This window comes from Cervus canadensis, chromosome 5, assembly GCF_019320065.1.
Source record: "Cervus canadensis isolate Bull #8, Minnesota chromosome 5, ASM1932006v1, whole genome shotgun sequence".
Lineage (NCBI taxonomy): Eukaryota > Metazoa > Chordata > Mammalia > Artiodactyla > Cervidae > Cervus > Cervus canadensis.
The window spans coordinates 60,007,849-60,035,362 of NC_057390.1; the positions used below are offsets into that span (position 1 = coordinate 60,007,849).

The 27,514-nt window shown below is 36.2% G+C and overlaps 1 protein-coding gene across 1 annotated transcript in view; it reads right to left on the reverse strand.

Moving 5' to 3' along the window:
* RAB1A (RAB1A, member RAS oncogene family) overlaps window positions 1-27,305 on the reverse strand; it is a 29,375-nt gene extending 2,070 nt beyond the window's left edge. Inside the window, exons 1-5 of the mRNA XM_043468904.1 lie at window positions 27,068-27,305; window positions 11,717-11,789; window positions 5,779-5,874; window positions 1,579-1,674; window positions 78-209 (exon numbers count right to left, since the gene is read on the reverse strand). Coding sequence (XP_043324839.1) covers window positions 78-209; window positions 1,579-1,674; window positions 5,779-5,874; window positions 11,717-11,789; window positions 27,068-27,090 — 420 coding nt within the window. The 5' untranslated portion in view covers window positions 27,091-27,305. The remainder of the gene's footprint in view (window positions 1-77; window positions 210-1,578; window positions 1,675-5,778; window positions 5,875-11,716; window positions 11,790-27,067) is intronic.
* Window positions 27,306-27,514: the final 209 nt, after the last annotated feature.

Here is a 27,514-nt window from a genome sequence, read left to right on the forward strand (position 1 = left end):
TTGTGTGACTCTATACCCATATAAAATTCAAATTCAGCACCTTCCAATTCAGTCTGAAAGTCAAACTTGAAACATACCTTTGCTGTTGTGTAGTCTACTACTTTCTTTGTGGTCAGATCACATTTGTTCCCTACCAACAACTTGTTGACATTTTCACTGGCATAACGATCTATTTCCTGCAGCCACTGTTTAACATTATTGAAGGACTCCTAAAAAGACAATTTAAAGAGTGATAATATAGTTCTGAACATAACTATTCTAATGAAGCAAGTGATAAACAGAAGTGTCTCTCCTGACCTAAGAAGAGCTAGTGAGACAATACAGCTATTAAAAAAGAACTCTTAATGCTGGGAAAGACGTGAACTGACATTTTGATGCATATTTATATGAATAAGAATACAGAATTTGAAAGCTTGAGGATGACAATGCCTTATTTGAGAGGGAAATACAGCTCAGAGTTAAACTATAGCTCAGGCAAATCCCATTGTTTTGGAATATGCTATTTATATGCATGACAAAACCTAGTTTTTGCAATGTGACAAAATTCTGGCTTATGAATAAGGTAGCCTAACTGTTAACTACTAGAGATGTCAAAAGTTATTAAATAAATGGGTCCAACATAAAGATACTTGTTTTCCACAGTCATATTTAAGGGAGGAAAATTTCCATTTTAAATATTACAAGGAAATGACTTGAGATTTATAACTAGCAATGATTTCATGTTTAATCACCCAGTACTCCTAATGGTGCTGAATCTGAAGTCTTATAATTCTAGTTATCTCCTAATTAGCTCTGATTTCATATTTGACTGGAGATTGAACATTTGCTATAAGAATTATACATTGTAATTTTCATGAACATTTTCTACAAGAATTATACATTGTAATTTTCAAAGTTCATCTTTCACTCCTTGGCAGGCAAAAGAAGGACCCTGAAATTTTCTAACTTTCTGATCAAAAGAACAATTACTGCCTTTGAACCACATTCTTACACTATTCTTCACATCCCCCTACCTTCTTTCAACAAGCTTATCTTTAGATATTCACTGTCGTCTTAAAATGTTCCTCAAAGCTCATCCCTATTTCTGAACCACATTAGGGGTCTCCATAGGCAGAGACCCCTAATCTTACTTTTGGCAATTCCAACAGGTCTAATTACCAGGCAAACTTCTGTTAACACCTATCACCAAGGACACAGTATGAGCCAAACAATCCCAGTTCCCTACAAACTCTTGACAAAATGGTTTAATTGATAATAAATATAATTTGGGTCCCTTGAAAGCAAATGTAAATCCAATTACTAAATTTTCTGTTTACTAAAGGAAAATAGGAAATTTGAGTTGACCAGTTTATTAGGTATTCAAATAATGTAGGCGAGAAAAAATAACACTGTACCTGTTCTTAAAAAATAACTGGTTTAAGATAAATGTTTTTGTATCATTCACTTCATTTGGGGTGGACAAAGTCTGCTATATAAATAATACTCATTGCTTGTATGCAAAGTAAAAATAGTGTGATATTTAATCAAATAATAACTTACTACATTGTTAGTGAAACACAATTTTCTCCTGGAACTTACCTGATCTGTCACATCATACACAACTATGATGCCATGGGCTCCTCTGTAATAACTGGAGGTGATTGTTCGAAATCTTTCTTGGCCCGCTGTGTCCCACTATCATAAAATAATCAAGAAATCCAAACAATTCCATTAAAACAAGAGTTGGGGAAAAGGAGGCAAGGAGGGAGAACAGTTTAGTTTACATAGTTGTGGATTACCAGGATTTGCTATGGGAACATTAGCTCTCTGTGCTCACACTACTAAATCACAAAGAAACTGCCAAATATCTGAAGGTTCAAAAAAGAAGGCAGAGTCTAATTTAGCTTGCAGTTAATGCTACCAATATTGTAAACTATAAGCCCTCTGATCAGCAACTATGTCATACTTTTCATATACTCAATAGCCTTTAGCACTGTGCCAAGCTTACACTATGAATGCAAAGATGGGCTGACTTGATATTAGCAAATCTACTGGTCTAGTGGTAGTATAATGCTAACACATTATAACTCTCATCAAACATAAGACAAAAATCTCTTGCTAGCACATTTTATCATCATGGGAAACACTGAAAGGACCTAATTCAGGTAACTATCAGTCAAGACAGCACTTTAGCCATCTCAGGAACAATTATTTTAATCCTAGGGAAAACAATGTAAGAAAGATGATTCCAAATACTTTTATAAAATTCATTTTAAGAGCAATTTACCACACTTCAACCATTTAGGCTCCAACAGTGGAAACAAATACACTGCCACATTAAAGTTCAGAGTTAAAACTATTAAAAAATATCAGGTAAACTCATTTTAAAAACCATGATTTTAACAAGCGCAATGAGAATTTTGTTTCAATTGCTCCTAAATAATGACCTTTCCCTTTAAAAAAATCTTTTTTTTTAGAAAAGCTACCTACTCCACTAACAGGCTTCCCAGCTGACACTAGTGGCGAAGAGACATAAGAGATGCAGGTTAGATCCCTCAGTTGTGTCCCCTGGAGGAGGAAATGTCAACCCACTCCGGTATTCTTGCCCGAGAATCCTATGGACAAAGAAGCCTGGCAGGCTCTAGTCCATAGGGTCACACAGAGTCAGAAAAAATGGAAGCAACCTAGCACACACCCCACTAAAACTTAATACTTGATTGATGGGGAAATAACTGAACGGTTACTTAATGGTTAACCATTAAAAAAACAAAAGATAGACTTGTAGCCTAATACAAGTGGAGATTATGATGAAACAGCCTTTCGTGGGAAGAAGTTGTAAAGTTCTGGAATATATATGTGAACTTGACATTGCTCCCCACTAGTGTCCTAAATGGAAAAAAAAAAGGGGGGGGGGCGGAGTTCAGGAGCACTGAGTGAAATCACTTCCTTTTCTAAGACCCAGCCAACAGAGCTGTTAAAAGTAAGCTGCAATCCTGGGGAACTTTAAATACAGACTATTAGATAACATTAAGGCATTAGTATCACTGCTGTACGTAAAATGGGTAACCAATAAGGACCTACTGTGCAGCACATGGAACTCTGCTCAGTGTTATGTGGCAGCCTGGATGGGAGCGGAGTCTGGAGGAGAACGGATACACATATATGTATGGCTGACTCCTTTTGCTGCCCACTTGAAACTACCACAACATTATTAATTGGCTATACCCCAAAACAAAAAGTTAAAAAAGGCATTAGTATCAGTTTTGTTAGAAGTGGTAACGGTGGTTACATAGTAAAATAGATGCATAGTATTTTTGTAGTAAAATATCATGTCAATAACCACTTTAACATACTTCAAGGGGGAGAAATAATAATGAAGTAATAAAGTAATATGTTAACACTTGTTCATCTAAAACAAGCAAAAGCTACCTTTTTCATCCAAAGTACTAGCCTATGAGAGGCAGAAGACCATCAGTAGGGAGCCTCAAGTCTTTCAGGATACCCTTGGAGAAACAGGATCTCTAGAGTAAAGTCAATTTGACTTCAAAACATTAAATTTAGGTTCCTGGTTATTACAGTTTCTTCATCCATAAATTCCAGATATCACTACTTTATGAAACTGCTAAGTTTAAATGAAATAAGGTTTATAAAATGCCTAGCACAATACCTCATTATAGTAGCTACTCAATAAAATGTTAGTTCCCTTCTCTTCTCCACCACTAACCAACCCCCTTCACAAGGATAGGACAAGAACAGGAAGAAACTATTTCTGAATACATGTTAAAGAATTGTAGCTAAGCAATGGCATCCAAAGAGTAAAACTTCTGCTGTCTTCTTGCCACTCTGATAACTCTCCTGACTCTCTACATCCTAACATTACCTTCCCTCTGTAACTGATCACCCTTTATGTTCATAATCCTCATTACCCCTCATAATCACGAGGTAAACTGATTTTCCCTGCTGTGTCTCTCCTACTGAAATGGGATCCCCTATGGGGCTATGTTTCATCCATCCCTGCAACCTTGAACCTATCTGAATGCCTGTGTAACGTGAGCATTTCCATAAAGCTTCGTGAATGAATCAACATTCACAGAAAGAGGCCTTTCATGGGACTGAACTCCATACATGCCCTGCAGTGCTGAATGTTTTGTAATCACCAACTGTGATAAAGACCCTGATGGCACACTTGAACAGGAAAAGCAGAAAAAATAATTAAAATATAGATAAACCCAATCATTTTTTTAAAGACCCTGGAAAACATGAAAGGGTAATTCAAGCCAGGCAAGGTGAAATGTAGCAGGGTTAAAAGTAAAATCTTGCATTTAGATTTTTAATGCCCTAGTCACAAAATGTAAGACTTAAACAAAAAACAAACCAAAACCTTAAGACCCAAACTAGTAGGTAAAATAGCTACTGAGATAGCAAATAGTAAACTCAGGCTTTCTTTTTATGTCCTTGTATGGGCCAATGATGAGAAAATGGCAAGAGTCCCTAAAGTCTGATAGGAAAAAAAAGAAATTCAGAGACCAAATCAATAGAGAATTTACCCCATGTAGTCCACACTGGCCAGATACTATCTTATATTTGATTTTAGGAATCATATTTTAATAAGTGGCACTTATAAAGGAGTAACCTAAATTGTAAAAGGTTCTGAAAACATGCTTCTAAAAAGGAATGACAGGTTGTGATAAGATCAATCTAAATGGCAGGCTCTCAACAGAAATTAATTTTGATTAGGCAGCTACAAAGAGTTTTTACACAGATTAACATATATACATACACAAAACTATAGATTTGGTTCTCACAACTACTTAAACTATAGGTTTGGTTCTCACAACTACCTATTAGTAAGTCAAGTATCATCACACTCATTTTAGAGGTAAGAAACTGAGTCTCAGGAAAAAGGTTGAAGTTAAGTTAAACCCATGACTCTCCAACTAATAAATAGCAGAATGAACACAACAAATCCAAGTTTTCTGACTCCAAATTCAGAATTACTTCCAGTTCAGGGTGTTATCAATTCCATAAAAAGAGCAGTCACTTGTTTTCCATATTACCTCATAGTAAGAGCCAATTCTAAAAGATACCTGAGATTTTTTTTTTAAAGACCAAAGGTATGTGCATCCTGGTAGTACCCAGACCTATGTTAAGTTTCTACTACAACTGCATATTTTTAATTCAGTGTTGGGGTTTTAAGGATGGGTAAGGGAGTGAGGATGGCACAGGAACACAATATACTGAAAACAGAGCTATGGGTCACTTGGTTCTTCTACTAATGGTAGGCAAGTCATTAAATCTCTCAGCATCCATTTTCTGAGCTGTAAAATATGTAACAAAAGCTATATTCCCTTCCAATAAAATTCTACATTTCTACAGCGTTGGAACATACTATCTAATAAATACTCAACTAAAACAAATATGAAGAACCTCTCCTAGGTTTTTCCTGGATCCAGAGTATTCAGCACAATGAAAGACATATGAAAACTGCTCAGTATGCTTCTTCTATAAGACGAAGTAAACAAACATCAACTTAGACCCCGTAGACCTCACTAATAAAACTGCAAGAAAAAGAACTAGGACCAGGTTTGACTTAAAACATGTATTTCTCAACTCTATGAACAGAAAATTCAATGAAGAAGGTAATCTTAAATCACTTTCAATCTAAACAATTCTTACTCTACCATTCTGTCACAGATGAATGATTCCTAAGATACTTTCATTTTAACATATTACAAATAACAAATATTCTAAATTTACCAAAATAATTTCCAAAAAATTTCTAGTCCAAAAATTACTTACTATTTGAAGTTTGATTGTTTTCCCATCTAACTCTATAGTTCTTATTTTGAAATCCACACCAATTGTGCTGATGTAGCTTTCTGTATATGTATCATCCTAAAGGGAAAAAAGTTAACAATTAAAATGAATGCTCAATAGAGTAAATAAGAAATATGTTAACTTTTATCCAGAAAGCTGATAAAGTTTGTAAGACATAACAATCTGAGAACAGCCACTCCATCCTGCTCCTGCACTCAGTTCACATTCTGAAGACAAAGTGCTATTTAATAATGGTTTAAGATTTTTTTCCCAATAGCTATTCTTTAGTTTTCCAATCACCTCTTGGCAAATTCTTTACATATATCATACAGACAAGGTTTTATATTTTGAATGATTATGAATGATTTTTCTAATTTGCTAATCAGCAGAATTCTTGCTCCTCCACCCCCACTGGTTATTCAGTTTATTCAACACAAACCTATGGATCATGTCCCTCTCCTGAAATTCTTTTAGAAGTCAATTTTCTTAGTTATGACTTTTAAAATTGAGATATAATTCATATACATAAAATCCACCCCTTTAGAATATACAACTCAGTGGTTTTTAGTATATTCAGAAGACTGTGCAAGCATCACAACTATTTTAATTCCAAAACATTTTCTTCACTCCAAAAGAAAACCCTATACCCAGCAGCAGTCAGATTTCTTCCTCTCCCCCTAGACGCTGGAAACTACTAATCTATGTTTCCACAGATTTGTCTGTTTTGGATACCTCATATGAATGGAATCATACAATGTGACCTTTTGTGTTTGGCTTCTTTCACTCAGCATAAACTTTTCAAGGTTCAGCCTTTTTTTTTTTTAATCTATATATATATATCTATATATACAGAGAGACACACAATTTATTTTATTTTTGGCTGTGCTGGGTCTGGTTTTTCTCTAGTTGTGGTGAGTGGTGGCTGTTCTCTAGTTCAACTGCATGGGGGTATTCTCTTTGCAGCGGCTTCTCTTGTTGCGGAGCATAGGCTCAGTACTTGTGGCGCAATGGGCTTAGTTGCTCCACAGCATGTGGGGTCTTCCTGGACCAAGGATCAAACCTGTCTCTCCTGCACTGGCAGGCAGATTCTTTGCCACAGAGCCACCAGGGAAGCCCCAGCCATGTTAGAGCATGAATCAGTACTTCATTCCTTTTTATGGCTGAAAAACAGTACACTGTATAGATATACTACATCTTGTTTATCAGTTCATGGACATCTGGGTAGTTTCTACATCTATTATCAATAATGCTGCTATGGACACTTGTGTGTAAGTTTTTGTGTGAACAACATTTAACCCAAGGCTAAACTTTTAAAATTACACCTGTTTTTTCCCTCAAGTACCTATTACAATTATTTTACTCATAATGAAAACAAAATTGTTTTAAGTGAAAAGATATGTAAATGGAGAGATCACGCTTTCACCACGTAACCCCACTGTACAATCATCAGGCATAAAGCACCACCTAGGAAGTACTTTGCTAACAAAGATGGATTTAGGCTCAATCAAGCCTAAATCTATTAAGAGTAGCACTGTTAAAAAGAACTTTCTTTGATGACAGAAAGGTTCTATAGGCTGTGACTTGCAATATAGTATCCAATAGCTCCATGTGGCTAGTGAGAACAAGGAACTGAATTTTTTATTCCATTCAATTTTATTTAAATTTAAAATAATCACAAGGGACTCGTAACTACGATAATGATAGATAAAGCACTGCTCTGGGGCTTACTTCCAATTACAGAAACAGGGGGACAAGTTTAAAGACACCACAGAGAAGCAAAGTGACAAACCTAAAATGTTGGACAATTTATAGGACAACTGCCCCAGTTTCTGCAAAAAGAAAGTGACACGAAAAATATATAAATAAAAAAGGAGGAGGTGGAAGTGAGAAGCTGGAAAAACTCTAAAAGACTAAGCAGCAAAACAACAAAATGAAAGTATGAACACTGCTTTACAATGTTGTGTTAATTTCTGCTATAGCGCAAAGTGATTCAGTTATACATACAAAACTGAATAATAACATACATATTCTTTTCCATTATGGTTTATCACAGGAAACTCAATATAGTTCTCTGTGCTATACAGTAGGACCTTGTTTTTCCAGTCTATATATAAAAGTTTGCATTTGCTAACCCCAAACTCCCGCTCCCATCCTTCTCCATCCTCCCTCCCCACCATTGGCAACCACAAGTCTGTTCTCTATGTGATAAGTCTGTGTGAACCATGTTTTGAATTGTGATTCAAACTAACACCACACTTTTTAAAACAACCAGGAAAATTTTTTAAAACAACCAGGAAAATTTATTTTGTAAGTCAACAAATTTTTTTATATGATAGAGTATGTGCGTTAGTTACTCAGTCGTGTCTGACTCTGCAATGCTGAGGACTATAGCCTGCCAGACTCCTCTGTCCATGGGATTCTCCGGGCAAGAACACTGAAGTGGGTTGCCATTTCCTTCTTCAGGGGATCTTCCCAACCTAGGGATTGAGCCCAGATCCCCTGCATTGCAGAAAGATTCTTTACCATCTGAGATCAGGGAAACCCTATATTAAATAAAGTATGTTAAGGGGAAATGACACATTTGGGATTTCTATTTGTAGCACTCCAACAAAAAGAAGGAGAAAAAGGACTAAATGAAACGAGTGTGGACAAGTCTTGATAATGCTGAATCAGATGTGTATATCACACTGAGACAAAGATGGCTAAAGCAAACTGTAAAATGTGATCAGAGTTCCAAGTGGCTAGAGATAGCTATGTTGACTTATCCTCCACATATATTCACATTTTGCCATAAACAGAATCACTGGGTAAAAGGATATTTTTGAAGCACTGAATGCAATTTGACAAAATACTCATCATTAGATATTCCTTTTTTAAATTTAAATTTTCAAGTAAGTATCACATACTATAGAAAATGGATAGAGAACAACATTCAGCACTAGAACATGCCAAGTGCTTTGTTAGAAAAACTTATAAATGCTGTTATTAATAGAATTCTTATATACCCCAAAATGACCCTTACTTGCATGCCTCTGAGCCACTGCACTTCCCATTTCAACTGTCCAAATCCTTAGTATCTCTTTCTCCCCCTTTCTCCCCAAGCTTTATCCCCCTAACTCCCCAGCCCGTGGGCAAGTTGGCAATTTTTATCCATTTTTCAAATTTGAGTTCAGGCAACAGTGATTGTCCAAACATTCTTCAATTCCTTGGCCAGTAGTTAAGAGATTCTTCCCTGTGTGCTCTCAAAGCTTATTATACATTTCTTAATCATACTTGTTACAGCTTGAATCTATTTTAGGGATCTGAGAATCAGTATTTTTAAAATGCTTCCTGGCTCATTCTGTGTAGGTAATACTGAAAACCTGTGACTTGGGTCAGTAGGAATCTGGAAAGAATTTTCTTTGAAGCACAAATACCTCAGGCTACAGCCATTTTCCTCAAGAGATGCTAGTTTCTTCCCACCCACCCAGATTACTGATTTAATACTAGGAATTATTCTTAATTTTAATACTTGTCACTTTAATAAATATGAAGTATTGTCTAATTTTGACAGTAAAGAATCAGCCTGTAATGCAGGAGACCTGGGCTCAATCCCTAGTCAGATTCCCTGGAGAAGGGAATGGCAACCCACTCCAGTATTCTGGCCTGGAGAATTCCATGGACAGAGGAGCCTAGTGGGCTACAGTCCATGGGGTCACAAAGAGTTGGACAAAGCTGAGCAACTAAACAAAAAGAAATTTTTAAGTCCTTTAATTACAAATAAAACTGAACATTTTTTTCATATTTACTGGCAATTTGTATTTCTCCTTCTGTAAACTGCCCACTCATGCATTCATTCTTATTTCCATTAGGACAAATATCCTTTCCTTACTAGTGTATAAATGTGCTTTATATATTGAGACTATTACCTCCTCCTCCATATACTTTTTGCTAGGACCACTTGTTTTCTAACATTATGTGTCAACATTAATTTTAATGCAATCAAATTTAACAATCCTTTCTTTCCTGATTTTTTTCCTGTTATTAAATACTTTCACATAAGATTAAAGAGCCACCTAGGTTTTATTCTGGTACTTACATGGTCTCATTTTCAAATTATTATTATATAATGAATATACATGAGACTCACTAACATCCCATCAGAAAAGTAATATTAAATATTTGAGATGCTGTCAAGCTTGCACTGATGGATTTAAAATTTTTAAAAATTCTAATTTTCCCTTGAAAAACTTGAAGTTATTATAGGCAACAAATACTATCAGGTATTTTCCTTGAAGTGACAATGTCTGTTTATCTGATAAAATGTATACCCAATACTCAATTCTAGATAAATATAGCCTGTTAGTTGTTCTTTCAAGTTTAAAAAAAAAAAGTTCAATGAAGAAAGCAGCTAGTTTAGCTCATAATGGAAACAACTATACAAATGCTTTTCTCTCCCTTTAGACAATCAACACATTTCAGTCTTCAGGAAAACTGTTTTATGTGTACTCATTTTTTCACACAGAATATTTAAAAAGGAAACACTCAACAAGGATCAAGATCTCTAAAAATTAATCATTTTTAGAAGCAACCTAGGTGTCCATCAACAGATGAATGGATAAAGGAGATGTATACATACATATATACATACCATGGAATACTAGTCCATACCATGGATGGACTTGAGAGGGTATTATGATAACCAAGTCAGACCGAGAAAGACAAATACTTATATGTGGATTCTTAAAAAAAAAAAAAAAGCTAATAACTATAAGAAAAAAAGAGACTCACAGATTTGAGAACAAACTAGTGCTTACTGGAGGAGAGAGAAAGGAGGAGGAGCAATATAGGGGCAAGGGATTAAGAGGTACAAACTACTATGTATAATACAGAAAGTTACAAGGACATATTGTACAATACAGGGAATATAGCCAACATCCTGTAATAGTAAGTGGAATATAACCTTTAAAAATTGTTAATCACTATATTGTACATCTAACACCTATATAACACTGAACATCAACTATACCTCAATTTTAAAAAGTATGAAAAAAATTAATCATTTTTACTGTTTCATCAAAGACACACTTAAGTGATAACGGTGTTTTTTCCTCCCCTGTGAGCGAACAGAGGTAAACACCATGACTAGGAGCATAATCTGGGGCTTAGCTTTACTTCAACAAGGGACTAATAAGGCACTTGCAGTTTTACCTACCATTGCTCTTGCACCATCAGGGCAAAGATCAACAGAGGGAAAAAAGACAAACGTCTTTTGTCTCAGTACAACTACTTGGTAATTATTTATACTAATGATTTAGTGTTATTAGCAAGTGGTTTTTGATCTCACGGACTCCAGGAGGGTCTTGATAATCCCCACTGGTTCATATCTTAAGAAGCAATGATCAAGACAGTGAGAAGGAAAACATGTTAAATTTGAAGGCAGTTCATAAACACTACGAACAAGACAGTGCATTTTATTAAGTTGAAAGTTATCATTAAGTTATTTATCAGTTTGTAAATTTCATCCACTGTCAAATGACAACGATGCCACTGTCAAAAAAATAAATAGTCTGTACCAGGCCCTGCTTTTTCTTTTTATTCTACTAAAGTTTTACTTGAAGATTTGTCTTCCATCAAGTCACTTTCAACACAAACTTACCATTTTTTCCCTTACTCATTATTTATGTTGGAATGAAACACTGTTTGACCTCCAAGCAGAGTATTAAGACACTTTGACTTTATAACTACAGTTTTCTTGAATTTCTTTTAGCAACAGTATTTCTTCTATTTAAAGAGTCTAGATATCACTGGGGATGTGTATTTGGAGGCTTCATATATAAAATTCTGGAAGAATATCCTGAATAAAACTGTTTTATCTTTTGTCTACCCAGAAAATATACACAGCATTAATTCCTTTAAAATCACTTTGACTTCAACTTACTGCAAACCTAAGAAGAAGGCAAGACTTTCCAACCCCAGAGTCGCCAATCAGAAGTAACTTGAATAAATAATCACTGCAAAGAGAAAAAGAAAATCACATTAATAAAAAGCATATTGTATTTTAAGTTCTACAACAACAAAAATAAAGCCAAGAATAATAGCTCACTGAGGAAGACTACAGCTTCTGAAAAGCCCATGGACGCCCTAATAAGCCCAAACTCCAAAAAACAGCAGTTTGGGGCCCTTTTGATGAAATCACTGAACATGACAGAATTATGCATAAATAAGACAGATAATGCCACCCATACCTCTAACATCACTGAACTTCCACGTCCAAGCAATGAATGAAAGGAAACACAAATGATATGCATTCTTAGAGAGTCCAACAGACTTTCGCTAGAAAAATCCCACTCTTCTGCAATAGTAGAATACAGGGAGTTAAAGTTTCATTTGTTTTTGCCAGTGAAACAAATCTCTCCTTCAACTTCAAAGCTCAAATCATTATTTCATAGCAATCCTCCAACAAAGGGCTTTTATGATCCTTCCCTAGCAGCCACCTGGAATTCTCCCCTTTTATTTTAAACTGGAGATGCAATAAAATCAAGGGGGCTGTTTGTGCACAACTTAACCAACATTCTAAACTTGTATTAAAGCATACTTCAGAAAACACTGAAAAGAAAAAAAAAAAAACAACAACACTGAAAGCTAGGCTTTTTATGCACATTTACCATCACTGAGACTAACTCAAAAATTCACTGAGACTAACTCAAAAATTATCTCCAGGGAGCCTTTCATAAACCTCACGACAACAGTCTGCCCGTGGTCTCCAAAGGAACCACTCATAAATTCTATTTTTCCCAACTCTGACCAGTTTTATAAGTTCTTTTAAAGCAATTTCAAAATGACAAAAAATCCAGAATTTACAGATTTTTTTCAGAAGACATATGTGATTCTTAAATTTCTTCCCTGTGACTTAGTTTTTATAAAATGCTATCCACTTAAAATGAAACCCAAATATCACTTGCAAATGAAATGTAGATTACAAGTGTATTTACATGTAAGCAAGATGTTGAGGTGTGATTACCTCTGGGATTATTAATCAACTGTTTACCGACATTTATAACACCAGGGGGGCTTTCCTAGCAAAGAATCTGCCTGCAATGCAGGAGACCTCGGTTCAATCCCTGGGTTAGGAAGATCCCCTGGAGAAGAGAATGGCAACCCACTCCAGTATTCTTGCCTGGAAAATTCCACTGACAGAGGAACCTGGTGGGCTACAGTCCATGGGATCTAAATAGTGGGACATGACTGACAGACTAACACTTTCACTGTCACTGAGGTTTATAGTATTAAAACATAGCTTTCTGGGACTTCTCTGGTGGTCCAGTATTTAAGAATCCACCTTGCAATGGGGGAACATGAGTTCGATCCCTGGTTGGGGAACTAAGATCCCACATGCTGCAGAGCAACGAAGCCAGAGTGCCACAACTACCAAAGCGCACACACCGTAACTAGAGGCTGTGGGCCACAAGGAATGGTCCCGCAGGCCGCCAACTAAGACCCAATGCAGCCAACTAAAAAAAAAAAATTTAAAAAAACAAACAAAAACCACATAGCTTTCTGGTTTACCAAGTTACTGTAGTACACTTATTGTCCTTAATTATACCAAAAAGGAAAAAAAAAATTTAAATCCTGCCCTAGTAAATGGGAAAATAAAGGTCACAGAAGGAAATAAGCTTTTAAAATAAGTGATTAAGAAGGGCTGATTGAAGCACAGTATGAACGTAATAACTAACACCCTTTCCCGTTTGAGAGCCTAAAGAATAAAAGGGGATAGTAGGGACAAGTATTATAAAAATTTGCCCTTAATAAATTATTGATACCTAATACCAAACAACTTCTATTAGTCAGTACATTTGCTGACTGGCTTCAGTACTATTGATACCTTTCTCTTTAATTAGACCAAATGAATTCTTAAGAATGATGAACACTGAACATTAGCAACGAGTATCTTACAAGTTTACATTTCAGTTAGCAAGAAAAATCACAGCACCAATACAACTACAGTTACTTTGATTTTAACAGAAATTATGACACAACAAATGGCCCTGAACGTACCAACTTTCCTGAGCACAGTGCCAAGTGTCCAGTAAACACTCAACAAACATGCCCTGAATCAGTAGTACTGGTAAAGGATAGCAATGGGCTACAGATGTTGCCTGTGATGTCACTAATTACCATAAGGATCAATTTCTCTCTTCCAGAATAACCATAAGGCTGGAGAAAAACATGAATGCTTCCTAACTATGTTACAAGTTACATTATGGTTTCAAAGAAATTAGTAGTCAATTTTTTTAAACTACCTTTTTCAATTATCACATTCTTTTTAAATTTCACAAACAGCATTATTTTAAAACACCATTTATGTGTTTCTGATAATTTAAAGCCCAGAGCCATTATAAATAACATAAAGAGTTGAGCACTGTGCTCCGCAATGAGTCTTGCTAAAGAAGCCTATTTTGTTCTCTCCCAAACCATCAGCTTCATGACCAGACAAGACAGACATCCAACGTGACAAGACACATGGAAAAGAATGGCAAACAAAATCAACCAACAAATTTCTTGCCTTCCTGTATTCACACACCAAGAGACTATGATCATCAGCACATTACCTGCACTGGAATGTTTTAAATTACCTACTCCTGTAGTAGCTTATTTCTGAACTATTAATATACAGGATGTATTAATACAGGATAATTCAGATTTGAGATCACTTACAGATAGTTCTGTAACTAATTTACAAAAGAGAACAAGTAATAATGTTGATAGGAAATACGCAAATCTAAAGTTAGAAAGCTCAAGATCAGTTCTGATACAGAGCCAAGAAAAATTCAGCAAATAGTAAGACTTCGAATGTATTTTTATTTTATTCTTAAGAATTTGGATTAAGTTTTCAGTCTGCAATACCATTTTAACTTATGTGAAAAACTGAATTCTATCAGTTGAGAAATTTTTGCACAAGTAAAGAAATCTTTACAGATTACAATACAACTATAATCGCCACTCTCCTAGATTGTTTCAGTGAATTCTACCCACCGTTTTCAATCAAAACTTTCTCTAGTCTTTTTCACGTCTAATTTACAATGACAATGATACGTCATACCTTCTCCCCATAGTAGTCTGGAGTCTGTTTTTCCTCACTCTGATGTTTAACATCTCTCTCTGTGTGATGGTAAACTGACTTACTCATCCAAAATATAACATTGTGCCTTTAACAAAGTACCGTGTCAAGAGTTCAGAGAACATTTTAATTTTGTGTTTTTAATCAGGTCTCTCTCATAACTAGTCATTCTTGAGTAACATTTTGGGCAAAATGCCAGAGAAAAAAATCTACAGGAACATAGCATGTTAAAAGGACAGCAGCAAACCTCAAACGCCAAGGCAACAATTTGAGCCCCAAAGTAAACCATCATGTACTGGATTATAACCCAAAGAATAAAATAAATATCCATGAGTCCATAAAGGTACAATGATTAACTGAAGAGGAGAGAAGAGACAACTCTTCCTTACACGAGGATTCCAAATAATACATGTAGAAGGAATAAGAGAAGTAGAAAATCACTAGTAGATTCACTGCTGCAGACAAGATCCACTGATCAACGCTAAAATTAGTGGGTGAAACTTTGAGGAGAATTAAGATATCTGCATGACCTCAAAATATGCCCCCCACCTCAAATATTTATTACTGCAGTGGTTTTAACATATGCCCACAAATTCTTTGAATACTGCTCCCTCCAGGAGATGGAGCTTCTTTAGTTCCCTTCCCCTGAGGGTGGGTTGGTTCTTAATGACAGGTTTCTAACATTGCATGAAAAGGGAAAAATAGTTATTTTACAATGGAGAAACCTGACAGATGCCACCTTTACAAAGTGATCAAGGTGAACATCTCCAGCAATGTCACATTGATATTACAGACCTTCTGACATGATGTAACGGGTAGAGTGCTTCACCTCTATGGTATCTCTCCCCAAATCTATAACCCCATCTAATCAAGAGAAAACATCAGACAAATGCAAACTGAGGGAAATTTACAAAATACGTAAGCTCTTCAAAACTGCCAAGATAATGAAAAACTACACTGAGAAACTCAGATTGAAGGAGGCTAATATGATATAATAATTAAATACAACATGGTCTCTTGGATTAGGTTCTGGAACAGAAAACGACATCAGTGGAAAAACTGGAGAAACTGAAATAAAAGTCTATAGTTCAGTTTACCCATGTTAATTTCTTAATTTTTATAAATATACCACGGTATATAAGATGCTAACATTAGGGGAAGTCGGACAAAGGGCATACAGGAATTTCTGTACTACTTTTATAATTCTTCTGTGAATCTAAATTTACTTCAAAATAAAAAGATTTTAGAAAAACAAACTATGAGGACATTAATGAAATAGGTGTAATCTCATTGAAAAAAGCTAGCTCCTGATATTTTTTAAATGTGAGAGAGAAATTTTGTGTTTTCTTGAGTTAAATCAACAATCATAAATCATGGTGGAATCTGTAAAATAAAAACTTTGCTTCTGAGGCACAAGTATTTTTTCAGAAAATTACTGTAAAGTGGAGATAATTCAGTGAGAAAGTAAGACAGTTAAAACTGACAAAGATTAAGACTGGATGGAAGGGGGGCAGATTCAGCCTTTTAACAAATGGATGGTGGGATGCCAAAGACAACAAGTGAAAAATTATTTTTGTTATCAGTTTCTCCTTAGGTCAACTCATGGTCTACTTTATCAATACTGCAGACCCTTTATTTCCATTATTTACAATCTGAACATAATCTTAATACCCATGCCATTTTTGCATGTAAGCATTAGTATTTTCCATACCTTAAAAAAAAAATCACTATTTTGAGAACATGAAGAGTAATTTTTAAAAGTTACTTAAAACCCATTTCCATTTGAAATTCTATTTAGATAAAATGTTTTCCTTTTTATGAAGTTACCAAACTGCATACATAAAATAGGAAGGAGATGAATCTGCTTGTTGCTCAATCTAAAATACTCCTCAGAATTCTATAATATCAAGAGACTATTACCATGATATACTATTAAGTAAAAAGATTATAGAACATCTTTGTCCAGTATAACCCATTATTGTTAAAAAAACAATTTGTACACACATAAAAGATTTGGGGAAAGAAGTGGATGGACACTTCTAAACTGTATGATTATACTTGTCTTTTCTTTATATTTTTTAAAATGTCTGCAATCACACTGTTATTACTTTTGTAACCAGGAAAAAAAAAAATGCTATTTGAGAAGAGGAAAAATTTTAATCAATAGCTTATTCAGTGACCTAATGAGTTCTTTCAGCATACCTACCCTAACACAAATGACATGTAAGTAGGCAGAGTAGGTCAAGGCTGGAAGCAGGTCGCATTGGCACACTCCCAATATAAGCAACAAAGATATGAATCAACTTTTTGGATTAAATAAAAATAAACATTTTTTATCTTCAAATAAAATTTGGATTATCACACACAGTTCACCTGTCAATGAAAATGTTACAAAAGAAAGTTGACTGACATTAACACAACTTTTAACATACACTTTGGAAACACACCAAGGAAGACAAGACAAAAGTAAACAGTGGAGAATTATATAATTGTTTTTATCCAAACAGAAACCCCCAAAACACAAATTTCACAATGTCAGCTATAAGTATACCTTAGAAAAGACCAGCTATTTTAAAAAGTTAAACGGAACCTGTAATTTGTTCTCTTTTACCTAGAACAAGTTCACTTGTATGACATGAAACATGTAGTTGTATCTTTTTATAAAATCATACTTGAAAACAGCCTAAAACTAAGCTCATATTACAAATTTAAAACAAAAGTCATGATTATGATATAGTGGGCCAAACAAATTTTAATTCATCTTTAAACTACACATTAGCCAATTAGTGTTTGGGGTTTAAAATAATTAATAAAACTTTGGAGCTGCAATAATTGTGCATGACATCAACTCTTCTTCTTTACTCACTTTAAGTATGATCCACAGAATACAATTCAAAATTGATCATTAGGCTAGAGAAAAGAGGTAAGAACTTTTTCATATGCTTCAACTGTATTGTTTGAATTTTATACAGCACATACTACTTTTCTGATTAAATTAATAAAAAGAAATAAATAAACCTTCAGTAATGGCCAAAAACAACCTTAGTCAAAATAAACAATTAAGAATCTGAGAGGGCAACAGTCTTTCCTTCTTATTTAAGAAAATAGCCAAGCAATTAAAAAAACAACTCTCCCCACAATTGACCACTAAAACCACAATTAAATAAAATATATTTAGAGACAATAGATTAACTTCCGCGTCTCCATTTTAGGCACCATTTAAAAGTGTTCCAAAAACCCAAAGCTGGAATTCTGAAAATGAGAGAAACTTTGGTTGATTGGAAGTGGTAAGCCATACAAGAGGACAAAAGAATAAATGGTCTTGAAACATATTGAACAGTAAACATTTGCTGAAAAACACACCAAGTGTCCACAACCTCCTTACCTTTCAAAGCCTGCATGGGTTTTAGAGCTGGAAAGACCTGTATTTGAATTCAGGCTCCATCAAATACTAGCTACAAAATCTTAAGGCAAGGTACTCACCTATCACTATGAGGCTCTATTTCTTCATCTGTAAAAAGACTGAATTAGCACACTACCACCCAATTAGAGGGCTTCCGAGGTGGCTCAGTGATAAAGAATCCACCTGCCAATGCAGGATACACTGAAGATGAGGGTTCGATCCCTGGGTTGGGAAGATCCCCTGGAGCAGGAAATGGCAACCTACTCCAGTATTCTTGCCTGGAAAATTCCATGGACAGAGGAGCCTGGAGGGCTACGTATATGGGGTCCCAAAGAGTAGGACACCACTGAGCACACAGGCACACACTTGAACCACCTGATTAGGCTCTGGTCAAGATTATAAATACTGCCTCTAAAATATTTAGCAGTGTCTGGTACATTACAGGAACACAGTAAGTGGCAATTAATATTGTCCCTTCCTCCCTCCAATCCAGGATGTAACCTGATGAAAAAATTCAAGACCGACAGACAAAAACATTGAAGTTGTTTATCCAAAGTTTCTGTACAGATGATGTGTGACAAATTATCACAGGAGTTTACCAGTTTAATTTATAATATAAAGTAAAAGTGCAAAAATTACCAGCTAACAGTTGTAAGTACAATGATCACAACTAGCAACACATACAATAGTAAAATGGTCTACAGCAAATAAGCCTGCCTCTCCAGTAAAAGAAAGGCATTTTGCTTTACCTGCTTTTCTCAGAGAAAAGGCTTGCATGACTTTAAGGCACCAACTAGTCAAGAACAGTCAAGAGGGGAAAAAAAACAGTCATGAGGGTAGAAAAACTGAAAATGGATACAATAATTAACTTCAAGTCGAGAGAAGCTCTTAAGATCAACCAAACACAAGATGTGAAGAAAGTCAAAGGCCTATTAACAATACGTACCTCACAAACCCTTAACATTTTTTTTAATTTATTTTTTTATTGAAGGATAACTGGTTTACAGAATTTTGTTGTTTTCTGTCAAACCTCAACAAGAATCAGCCACAGAAGGGAGGGGATATATGTATACTTTAACATTTTTAAGACCTCTCCAATCAAGAATTTTAGACATAACTGACCACAAAAATACTAGTTGCCTAATTAACTGGCTTAATTTCAAATTCCTAGAAGTTAACCACACACAGTAACTGGAAACAGCGTACTTGGACTGTAAAATCATAGGCCCTTGAGTTAAAATTCCAATTCTATTGCTTACTCTGAATGCCTTGGGCAAGTCATTTAACTCTTCTCTGCCTCCGACGCCTGTAAAATTAGGACACTATTTCTTCACTGGACTAGGGGAAATAATGGACACAAGTAAAATTTCTGACTAGAGGTGGGAACTCAAGTTGTTTCCTATTGACCTTAACTCAAGACTAGCACCAGGGCTTCTGGTGAGTCCTCCTCAGTGCTCTGTTCTTCTCCAGCTTAATCAACCTAACTTTCTGTCAATAACTGAAATCCTAGGCCTCTTCTCCGATTTTTTTGCACCATTATGCCAACCTATTCTTTACAAAAAATCACAAGATTTAATTTGCACTACTACTGTTAAATTGATTATACTTGCTTAAGTTTGAGTCATCTTAACTAACTGGTAAGCACCTGGGAGCAAAGTCTATGTTGTATAGTTAAAAAATAAAAACCCCTCAACTCCTAGCATAGTCTGATGACAAAAGGCTGGCTGTTTTCTTTATCAAGCTTTTTCTCCACGGAAATTAGATTTTTGCGTGTGTGTGCCTACATGTGTGTGCAAGTGTATGCTCACGGAAAGATGTCAAATATCTGTACTGAAAAAATTTTTCAAAGAGACAGGTCAGTGATCCATGTTTGATGATTAAATGTGTTAGAAAAACTTTAACAAGCTCAAAAGGCATAAATGGACTGTATGAAGTAAGTGGTAGTCTGAACTTAAACCTATGGTTTTCAACTCAAAATTCTGGCTTGGTTTCTTTTTCCCCACCATTTCTCACCAATTCCTTCAATGATAATATTTTATACTCTCAGATGATAATAAAGTCAGTATATAAGTCCTACTTTATATACAAAACCTATCAGAATGAATCAGCCATCTATGAACTAGCACACAGAACCTGAACAAATATAAAGTGTAACTTACTGCTTAAATTAACTTAGAACATTTGTTTTATTTTATTTTTTTTTTTAGAACATTTGTTTTAGTAGAGAGTAAGCTCAGCTCAAAACAGCATGGTAAATTTTGGAGTTCTGACTTCATTAGCTTTAGTAAGTGATGAACCCAATTGCTCTTTATGAGGACAAATGCCAGCCACCAACCTATAAATTAAGCACTAAATAAATAATAATTTGACAAAGTGGCTTAAACTATCCTTTTATAAATTTAACTACTTTTATAAATCCCATATAATTCAATTGAGAATATATCACATATTACTCTGATCTAGGCATTTACCCTAATTACATCCACATAAATTTTACGGCAATAAAGATACTGCAGAGATGACACTGTTGTTTATGTGAACACTAATGCTGTTTGAACTTAGGGTATCTTTGTTTCAAGAATCTTGGAAACACTTCATATATCAATAACTTAATGAGAAACAAACAGGTAAACATTTTAATAAAAGGAGAAGAAAAGAAAAGCACAGACTAGATCATGAAAATAAGCCATACCCAAACAAATCTCACATTTTGAAAGTAGTTCAAGATCCCGGATTTAAAATTAAAATCTGTCCCCTTTGGGTTTCTGCATTTCAAAAGAATGGTAGTGAAAATTATCTTTTCTGTTTTCAATCTTCTACATCAGGCATTTATAACTTTGAGGTTCCTGAATACGCTTAGGGAATGTGAATAGCTTGCAACTTTATGCAGAATGCTATGAGTATGTATATACATAGGCAACAGATCCACAGTGTTTATCAAATATTCCCAAGGGTACATGACCATAAATGGGTTAAGAATAACTGCCCTAAATGGGCAGAGCAGCAAGTACAAGTAATAATTCCATCTAAGTACTACTGTTATTCAAAGAAAATACAGTCAGACAAGTTAAATTCATCACCGTCCTGGAAAACTTCAATTATATAATTCACTCAATCTCATTTGTAAAGCTCACTAGTCTGAGGTACAGAGTGCATAAAATGCCCTATGTGAAGACCCTAGCCAAGTAGCTGGCACAGAGAGTAAGTACTTGTCAATTAGTAGTTATTATTATTAAAAATAATGTTTCCAAAGAGTGGTTCTTATAAGCAAAAGTAATACTACCTGTCAAAATCTATAAATACGGAACAGAGCAAACTAACTGGAACCTATCAGCATCCCTGGATTTAATAAAGTGGGGTGTTCTGACCAACCGAACCATGAGTCACAAAAGTACCAAGGAAAATTTCATTTCTTACTTCTCCTTTGTACCCTATTTCTTCACATATTTAAGTAAGTAAACAAACTAACAAACATTTATTCTCTGGCTCCCTAAAGCCTCAGGATTATTTTCCCTTTAAGTATCATTACACCACTACCCTTTTATAATTTGAAACATCACAGGGTGGGTCCAAGGAAAAGCCAAGTCCTCCGTTTTCTTCCCTGAATTCTATTCCTGATATCAAAGAAGCAATCTCTCCTCAGCCCCACCTTCTACAAGAAAACAGTGGAAAAGTCTGACTGTTCTGCTCTCCTAGAGCAGGGCGGGGAGGTTGTCATTTTGTCTAACTCTTACTAAAACTTCAAAATGCAGTTCAGACGAACAGTGGTAAAAAGCAGGAAAGTCAACATATCTAAGGTATCTCAGGCACTGGCATCCTACACCTATTTTTAGTTTCTCTTCATCTTTTTTTTTTTTTGCAAATTTTAAAAAATCTCAGAATCTTAAAAAGCATTTTATTTAACCCCATTTTCATACATTAGAAAACAGACAAGAGTAGGTAACAGCAAAAGGAAGCTCTTAACTATCAAAAATGAAACTTAACTATTACAACTACAAGTGGTAAAACCATCATAATATATGTAGTCAGAAGTTGCCGAGAGCAAAAACACATACACAGTCAAACGATTGCTGATAGGATATGAATATAACAAAAGGTTAAGTAAGCACTTGTTACATCACTTAGATAAATCACTTATTGCTTCTAGAGCAAAAATTGAAACACTAAAATAAAATCACTCACAAACAAAAGTCCCTTTAAAAGTCAACTAAACAGTTGGCAAGAGAACACCTGATTCTAAAGCTCTTCTATCTTAAAAAAAAAAAAAAAACTGAATATATAAGACACTGTCAACATCCTATACTTTAACCTATTCGTGATAAAAAGGAGAATTTTTTATGTAATTTTAATTTTAATGTAAAATTTCAGTTTCTTTAAATGATCCTACAAGATCATCTACTCACACCAAACTCTTAAGATGCATTTTGTGGAAAGTCTACATAGCTACTGGCAACTTACACTATGCAGAGAAATTACATACACTGATTCTCTACAGACATTAAATAGTCATATTCTGGACAGTGAGAATACTTCTTTAAACTTCTTTGAATTTCCCAAATCACTACTAACACCATCAAAAAGTCACCAAAGCAGCCAACAAAAATAAAACCTATTTTTAGTTGGTTTCTGCTTCTTTTCTAATAAAAAAATTCTAACTAAAAATTATGTAAACGGCAGTAATGATGTATTTATCAATGAAATTACACTGTTAGCCAGATAATAGAACTGATTAACTTTTTACTTTCAAATCCTTAAGTTAAAAGGTAGACTTATTCAAAGCATAGCACTGGCCAAAAAAAAAAGAAAAAAAGTCAAATGTTCCTTGAATCTACCATGATAGAAAACAAAGTTTAGGAGACTGATTAAAACATGCCATAATTATGTTAAAACGTAATAAAACAAGGTTTAAGATTTTTTTTTTCTTTCACAAATTTTTCTGCAATGAACTAGTTGATCCAGGGACTATCTTGGTGGCACAGTGGATAAGAATCTACCTGCCAATGCAGGAGACATGGGTTCCATCCCTGCTCCAGGAAGATTCCACATATGGTGGAGCAACTGAGCCCTCTGGACTGAAGCCTGCACGTTCTAGGGCCCATAAGCCACAATGAATGAGTCCCTGTGCCACAACTCCGCAACAAGAGAAGCCACCACAATGAGAAGCAAGGGCACCCAAACTAGTGAGTAGCCGCCACTCGCTGCAACTAGAGAAAGCCCTCGTGCAGCAACAAAGACTAAGAGCAGCCAAAAATATATAAATAAAGAGGTTTGTACATGTCAAAAAAAATGTGATCTTTAAAAAAAAACAAAAACTAGCCAATCCAAAGACACTACTACATATAGGTCTTCCGACTGGAGTTAACTGGTTGAGATAGGTACACGTATTTCATTCTTAACATGCTCCTTATAGATGAAGCAGCCAAAATGATTTTGACACTAAAAAAAAAAAATCCAACAGAAGCTAGTGGATTAGGAAAAATGCTTCTGGTATGAGAATAATGTTAAGTATTTCTTAACTAGTGTGCTGAAATAATCACTGCCTACTTCACCTCCTTGCTCAGGAAAATTAAAATCTTTCTTCAAATCTCCAGGAAAAAAGAAAGAGCTTTGATGCTTTCCATCTACTTTTTCCACTGCTCAGACTCCACTCTGGTTGCATTTTGTTTGTAGTATTTGAAGTTCAAATGAGTCAGTCATTATCCTTAATTTCTGCTAATAAAGATAACCTAGGACCATTTCTCCCAAATCAGCCAAATAACATGGAAAGCAGTCAAAGAAAAACCTTCAAATTAATCATTGATGGACGTATTTCTTATTCTCCTCACTCCCAAACCAAAAACTCAAAGATTACAAAATAAAAGCCTTTAGTAATAAAGCTACCAACAGGTAATCGTGTCAACCTACACAAATCTAAAATCTTGTTCACTCTGAGAACCAAACTTTTGTCAAGAACACATTTTCATTACCAAATTCAGCAGCACCCATACAGCAGATTTTAAAAGTTTCTATAAGGAGTAAGAACATGACAAACCAAAACAAGAAACATCTGGGGTGCACCTATAAATATTCCCTTGTATACTATTGTTTCAAATTAGCTTATAAAGTGTCCACTATAATACATGTGTATTATATAATGCATATATTGTACCTGGCATATAATAAGTGGCCATAAATGTTAGCTATTAGGGTAACACTGTGGAATCATAAAAGGCACTCATCCATTAAAAGTTTTAACTTAATATAAAAAAAACCTTTGATTTTAAAGTTTAGAACTCAGTTTTAAAGCAAACGGGCTTGTGTCTGGATGATTAAACTCTAAGAATTTCCTTCTTTTCTCTAGTTCCCAATTTTTTTCTAATTACTTTAATGATGCTAATAAGCTTGATTAAAGAAGAAATTGCTGAAGTCAGATTCTAAAAATCTGCTTGCTGGTTGCCTTTGTGACCTTTCGTAATAAAATACCACCTGTTCTCACCTTAAGTACTTTTCACTAGTGCTTTTCCAAAGGTTTTCCCAAGCTACGAGGTTATTTTACTTAAGAGACAGCGTAGAATATAAATACAGTAGCCCAGGTACTGGCACACTCCATGCCATAAAAATATAAAAATGATTTCTGGGATTGATTCTGTTGAGGTCATTAATCTAGAACCCTCAAAATAAAGGATGGATTGACACTCTACTTAAGAATTACTATCCCTGTCATTTATTAACCATTCTTTCTTCTTCCCTCCTGAACAATCTCACTCCCTCTGCTTCTCCAAATCAAATGCTAATAATTCCCTTACTGATTTATTCTCTATAAGGTCTTCCTGAACCGTACCAGCCAACCACAACCCCACAACTTCTTTTAAAATCTTGTGGTTCCAATCCATGTCACCCATCTGGAACTTGCCATGTCGACTGTTATTTAACATGTATAATATCTATTTTTTTGTATTCCATTATAAATTCCTTGAGGATAAGGGTTATATTCCTAAATTTTACCATGACTGGAAAACCTTATACAATGATGTACCCTGCTCTTACAGTTTACCAAATTCTTTTACATATACATATCCCCGATAGGAATAAACACTGTTGTCCTATTTTACAAAAGGAGAAATAAATTCCGAGTCTAAATCATTTGCCATGGTTCTGTTCAATTAATCCTCATTACAGTACTATATACATGCAGCAAATTTAAGAAACTCCCTGAACAGAAGACAAACCTCCATAAAATGGAAAATCCATGTACTTTACTGTTGCCAGGACAACTTCTAAATTAGAGACCTCAAGTTCAACTCTGTCCAACTACGCAAAACCAACTTTGTCCTTGGAGCCCTTGATAAAAAACTGCCAGCATAGCAAATAAGACACTATTAGAACACTATCTTCAACTTCTTAAAGTATATAAAATTTTAATAAAGTACTACGGCTTCTGTTTAGAACAGAAAGGGACATTTCGGCGTCAAACCACAGTATTACAAAACTTGAAGTCAGAATGCATTTTGCAAGAGCCATGTGACACACACATGACAGTCAGCTAAACCCATGGGTGGACCTTTTAGGGGAAATATTTAGCAGTAATTGACCAAAACAGCAAATAAACTCAACATTTAAGTCAAAGACTGATCTCTGCTTTAAAAAATTCCCCATCTCCCCCCAGATCCTTCTGACACCGAGGAGGAATACCAATTAAATCTCCTTCAATTATTCACTAATTTCAAAATGCAAACTGTAGTAGGATATTTTTAAGGGCCATTAAGGAGAACCCAACAAAGTCTTCCTAAGAAACACCGGTTCCCAGGAAAGGTGACGGGTGTGCCACATCTGCTGTCGTGACTTCTTGAGGAAGCAAGAAAAAGAAATGCATTAACTTTTCATGACACGTCACGGAACCTCATTCCCTATCTGCAAGCGTTCAAGTAGGTAATTCAAAACCTACAGATCTATCTATCAAAGGGCCCATTCGTTTTTCTTGCAACTTTACGGCAAAGTCTTTTCTTTGGTAATATCACAAAGATGTCCCTAGGTTTAGTGCTAGTGTTTTGTTTTGTTTTTCCCTTGACCTACACAAGGCAAAAGGACTTCAGCGTCCTCTAAAAAAAAATTCTCACGAACGCCCAGGAAGGCAATGGGCCCGCTGAGTTCGTAAAGAACTCCAGGAAATAAGTAAAAAACAGAACTAAAATGTTTAAATCGCTTCTCACCATCTACTCATTCCCCTTAATCCCACGCAGCCCTGAAAAGCATCCGTATTACCTGCAACCTGGAGAGGAGGGTGGAAGAGATAGCCAACAAGCTCAAGATTTACAAGTAAAGCTGGTTTCCACCCCGACGGTTCTGACAGCTCCGCAGAGCGCGGGCGCAGGGTCTGACAATGCCCTCTAAGAGAGTTCTCTCACCTCATCCCCACCCCTTAAAAAACTGGCCCTCCTTGAAAAGTCACTGCCTCCAAGAGAAGCTACCCCTTCCTACGGCCCCACCACCGACTCCCAGACGCCCCAACCCTCTTCGCGGACTGCCGCTACACACCGGCCCGGCACTCAGGCCAATACTACAACCAAGCAGGGTCCAGGCCCAGGCGGCTCACCCCTCCGGCCCGACCCCTCCCCTCGACCGCCCCTCCTCCGTCAGACAATGGGGCCCGACTCCCGGCTGCCAACCTCTCCTGCCCCATCACCCTCACCTCACGGAAGCCGAGGCCCCTTCCTCCGCCCTCCTCGCCCCCTCTAAGCCTTCCCAAGGTGGCCCACGGACCCAGCCGACCGGTGCTCTCCTGCACTCACTATTCGGGATTCATGCTGGACATGTCACTGCAGCTGCCGCCGCCGCCACCGCCGCCCTTGCTGCTGCAGCCGCCGCCCTGACTCTCCGCGCCACGGGTAGTCGAAGGAGAGGAATGAGATAGGCTGTTCCGGGAGAGCAAACGTCTTTACCCCACTCCGTCCCCTTAGAACACAATCAGCAGCCGCCACCACTCAGCTATCGCTTCCACCCAAAATGGCCGCCGGCGAACCAGGAAATAGGAAAGCCTTAGACCGAGGGGCCTTTACACAGCCCAAAGGGCGGCCGCACCGCGTGGCATGCCGGGAAAGAGAGTTGCGAGCGCGGCTGCGGGCGCTGGGGAACCACGGTGCAGCGCCAAGACCTGGACTCAGCTTCCCGCCAAGCCCCGCGCCTCTGGCGCACGCGTACTCGAGGGGTTGTCGCTCGCCCCATTCCCCCCTCTCTCA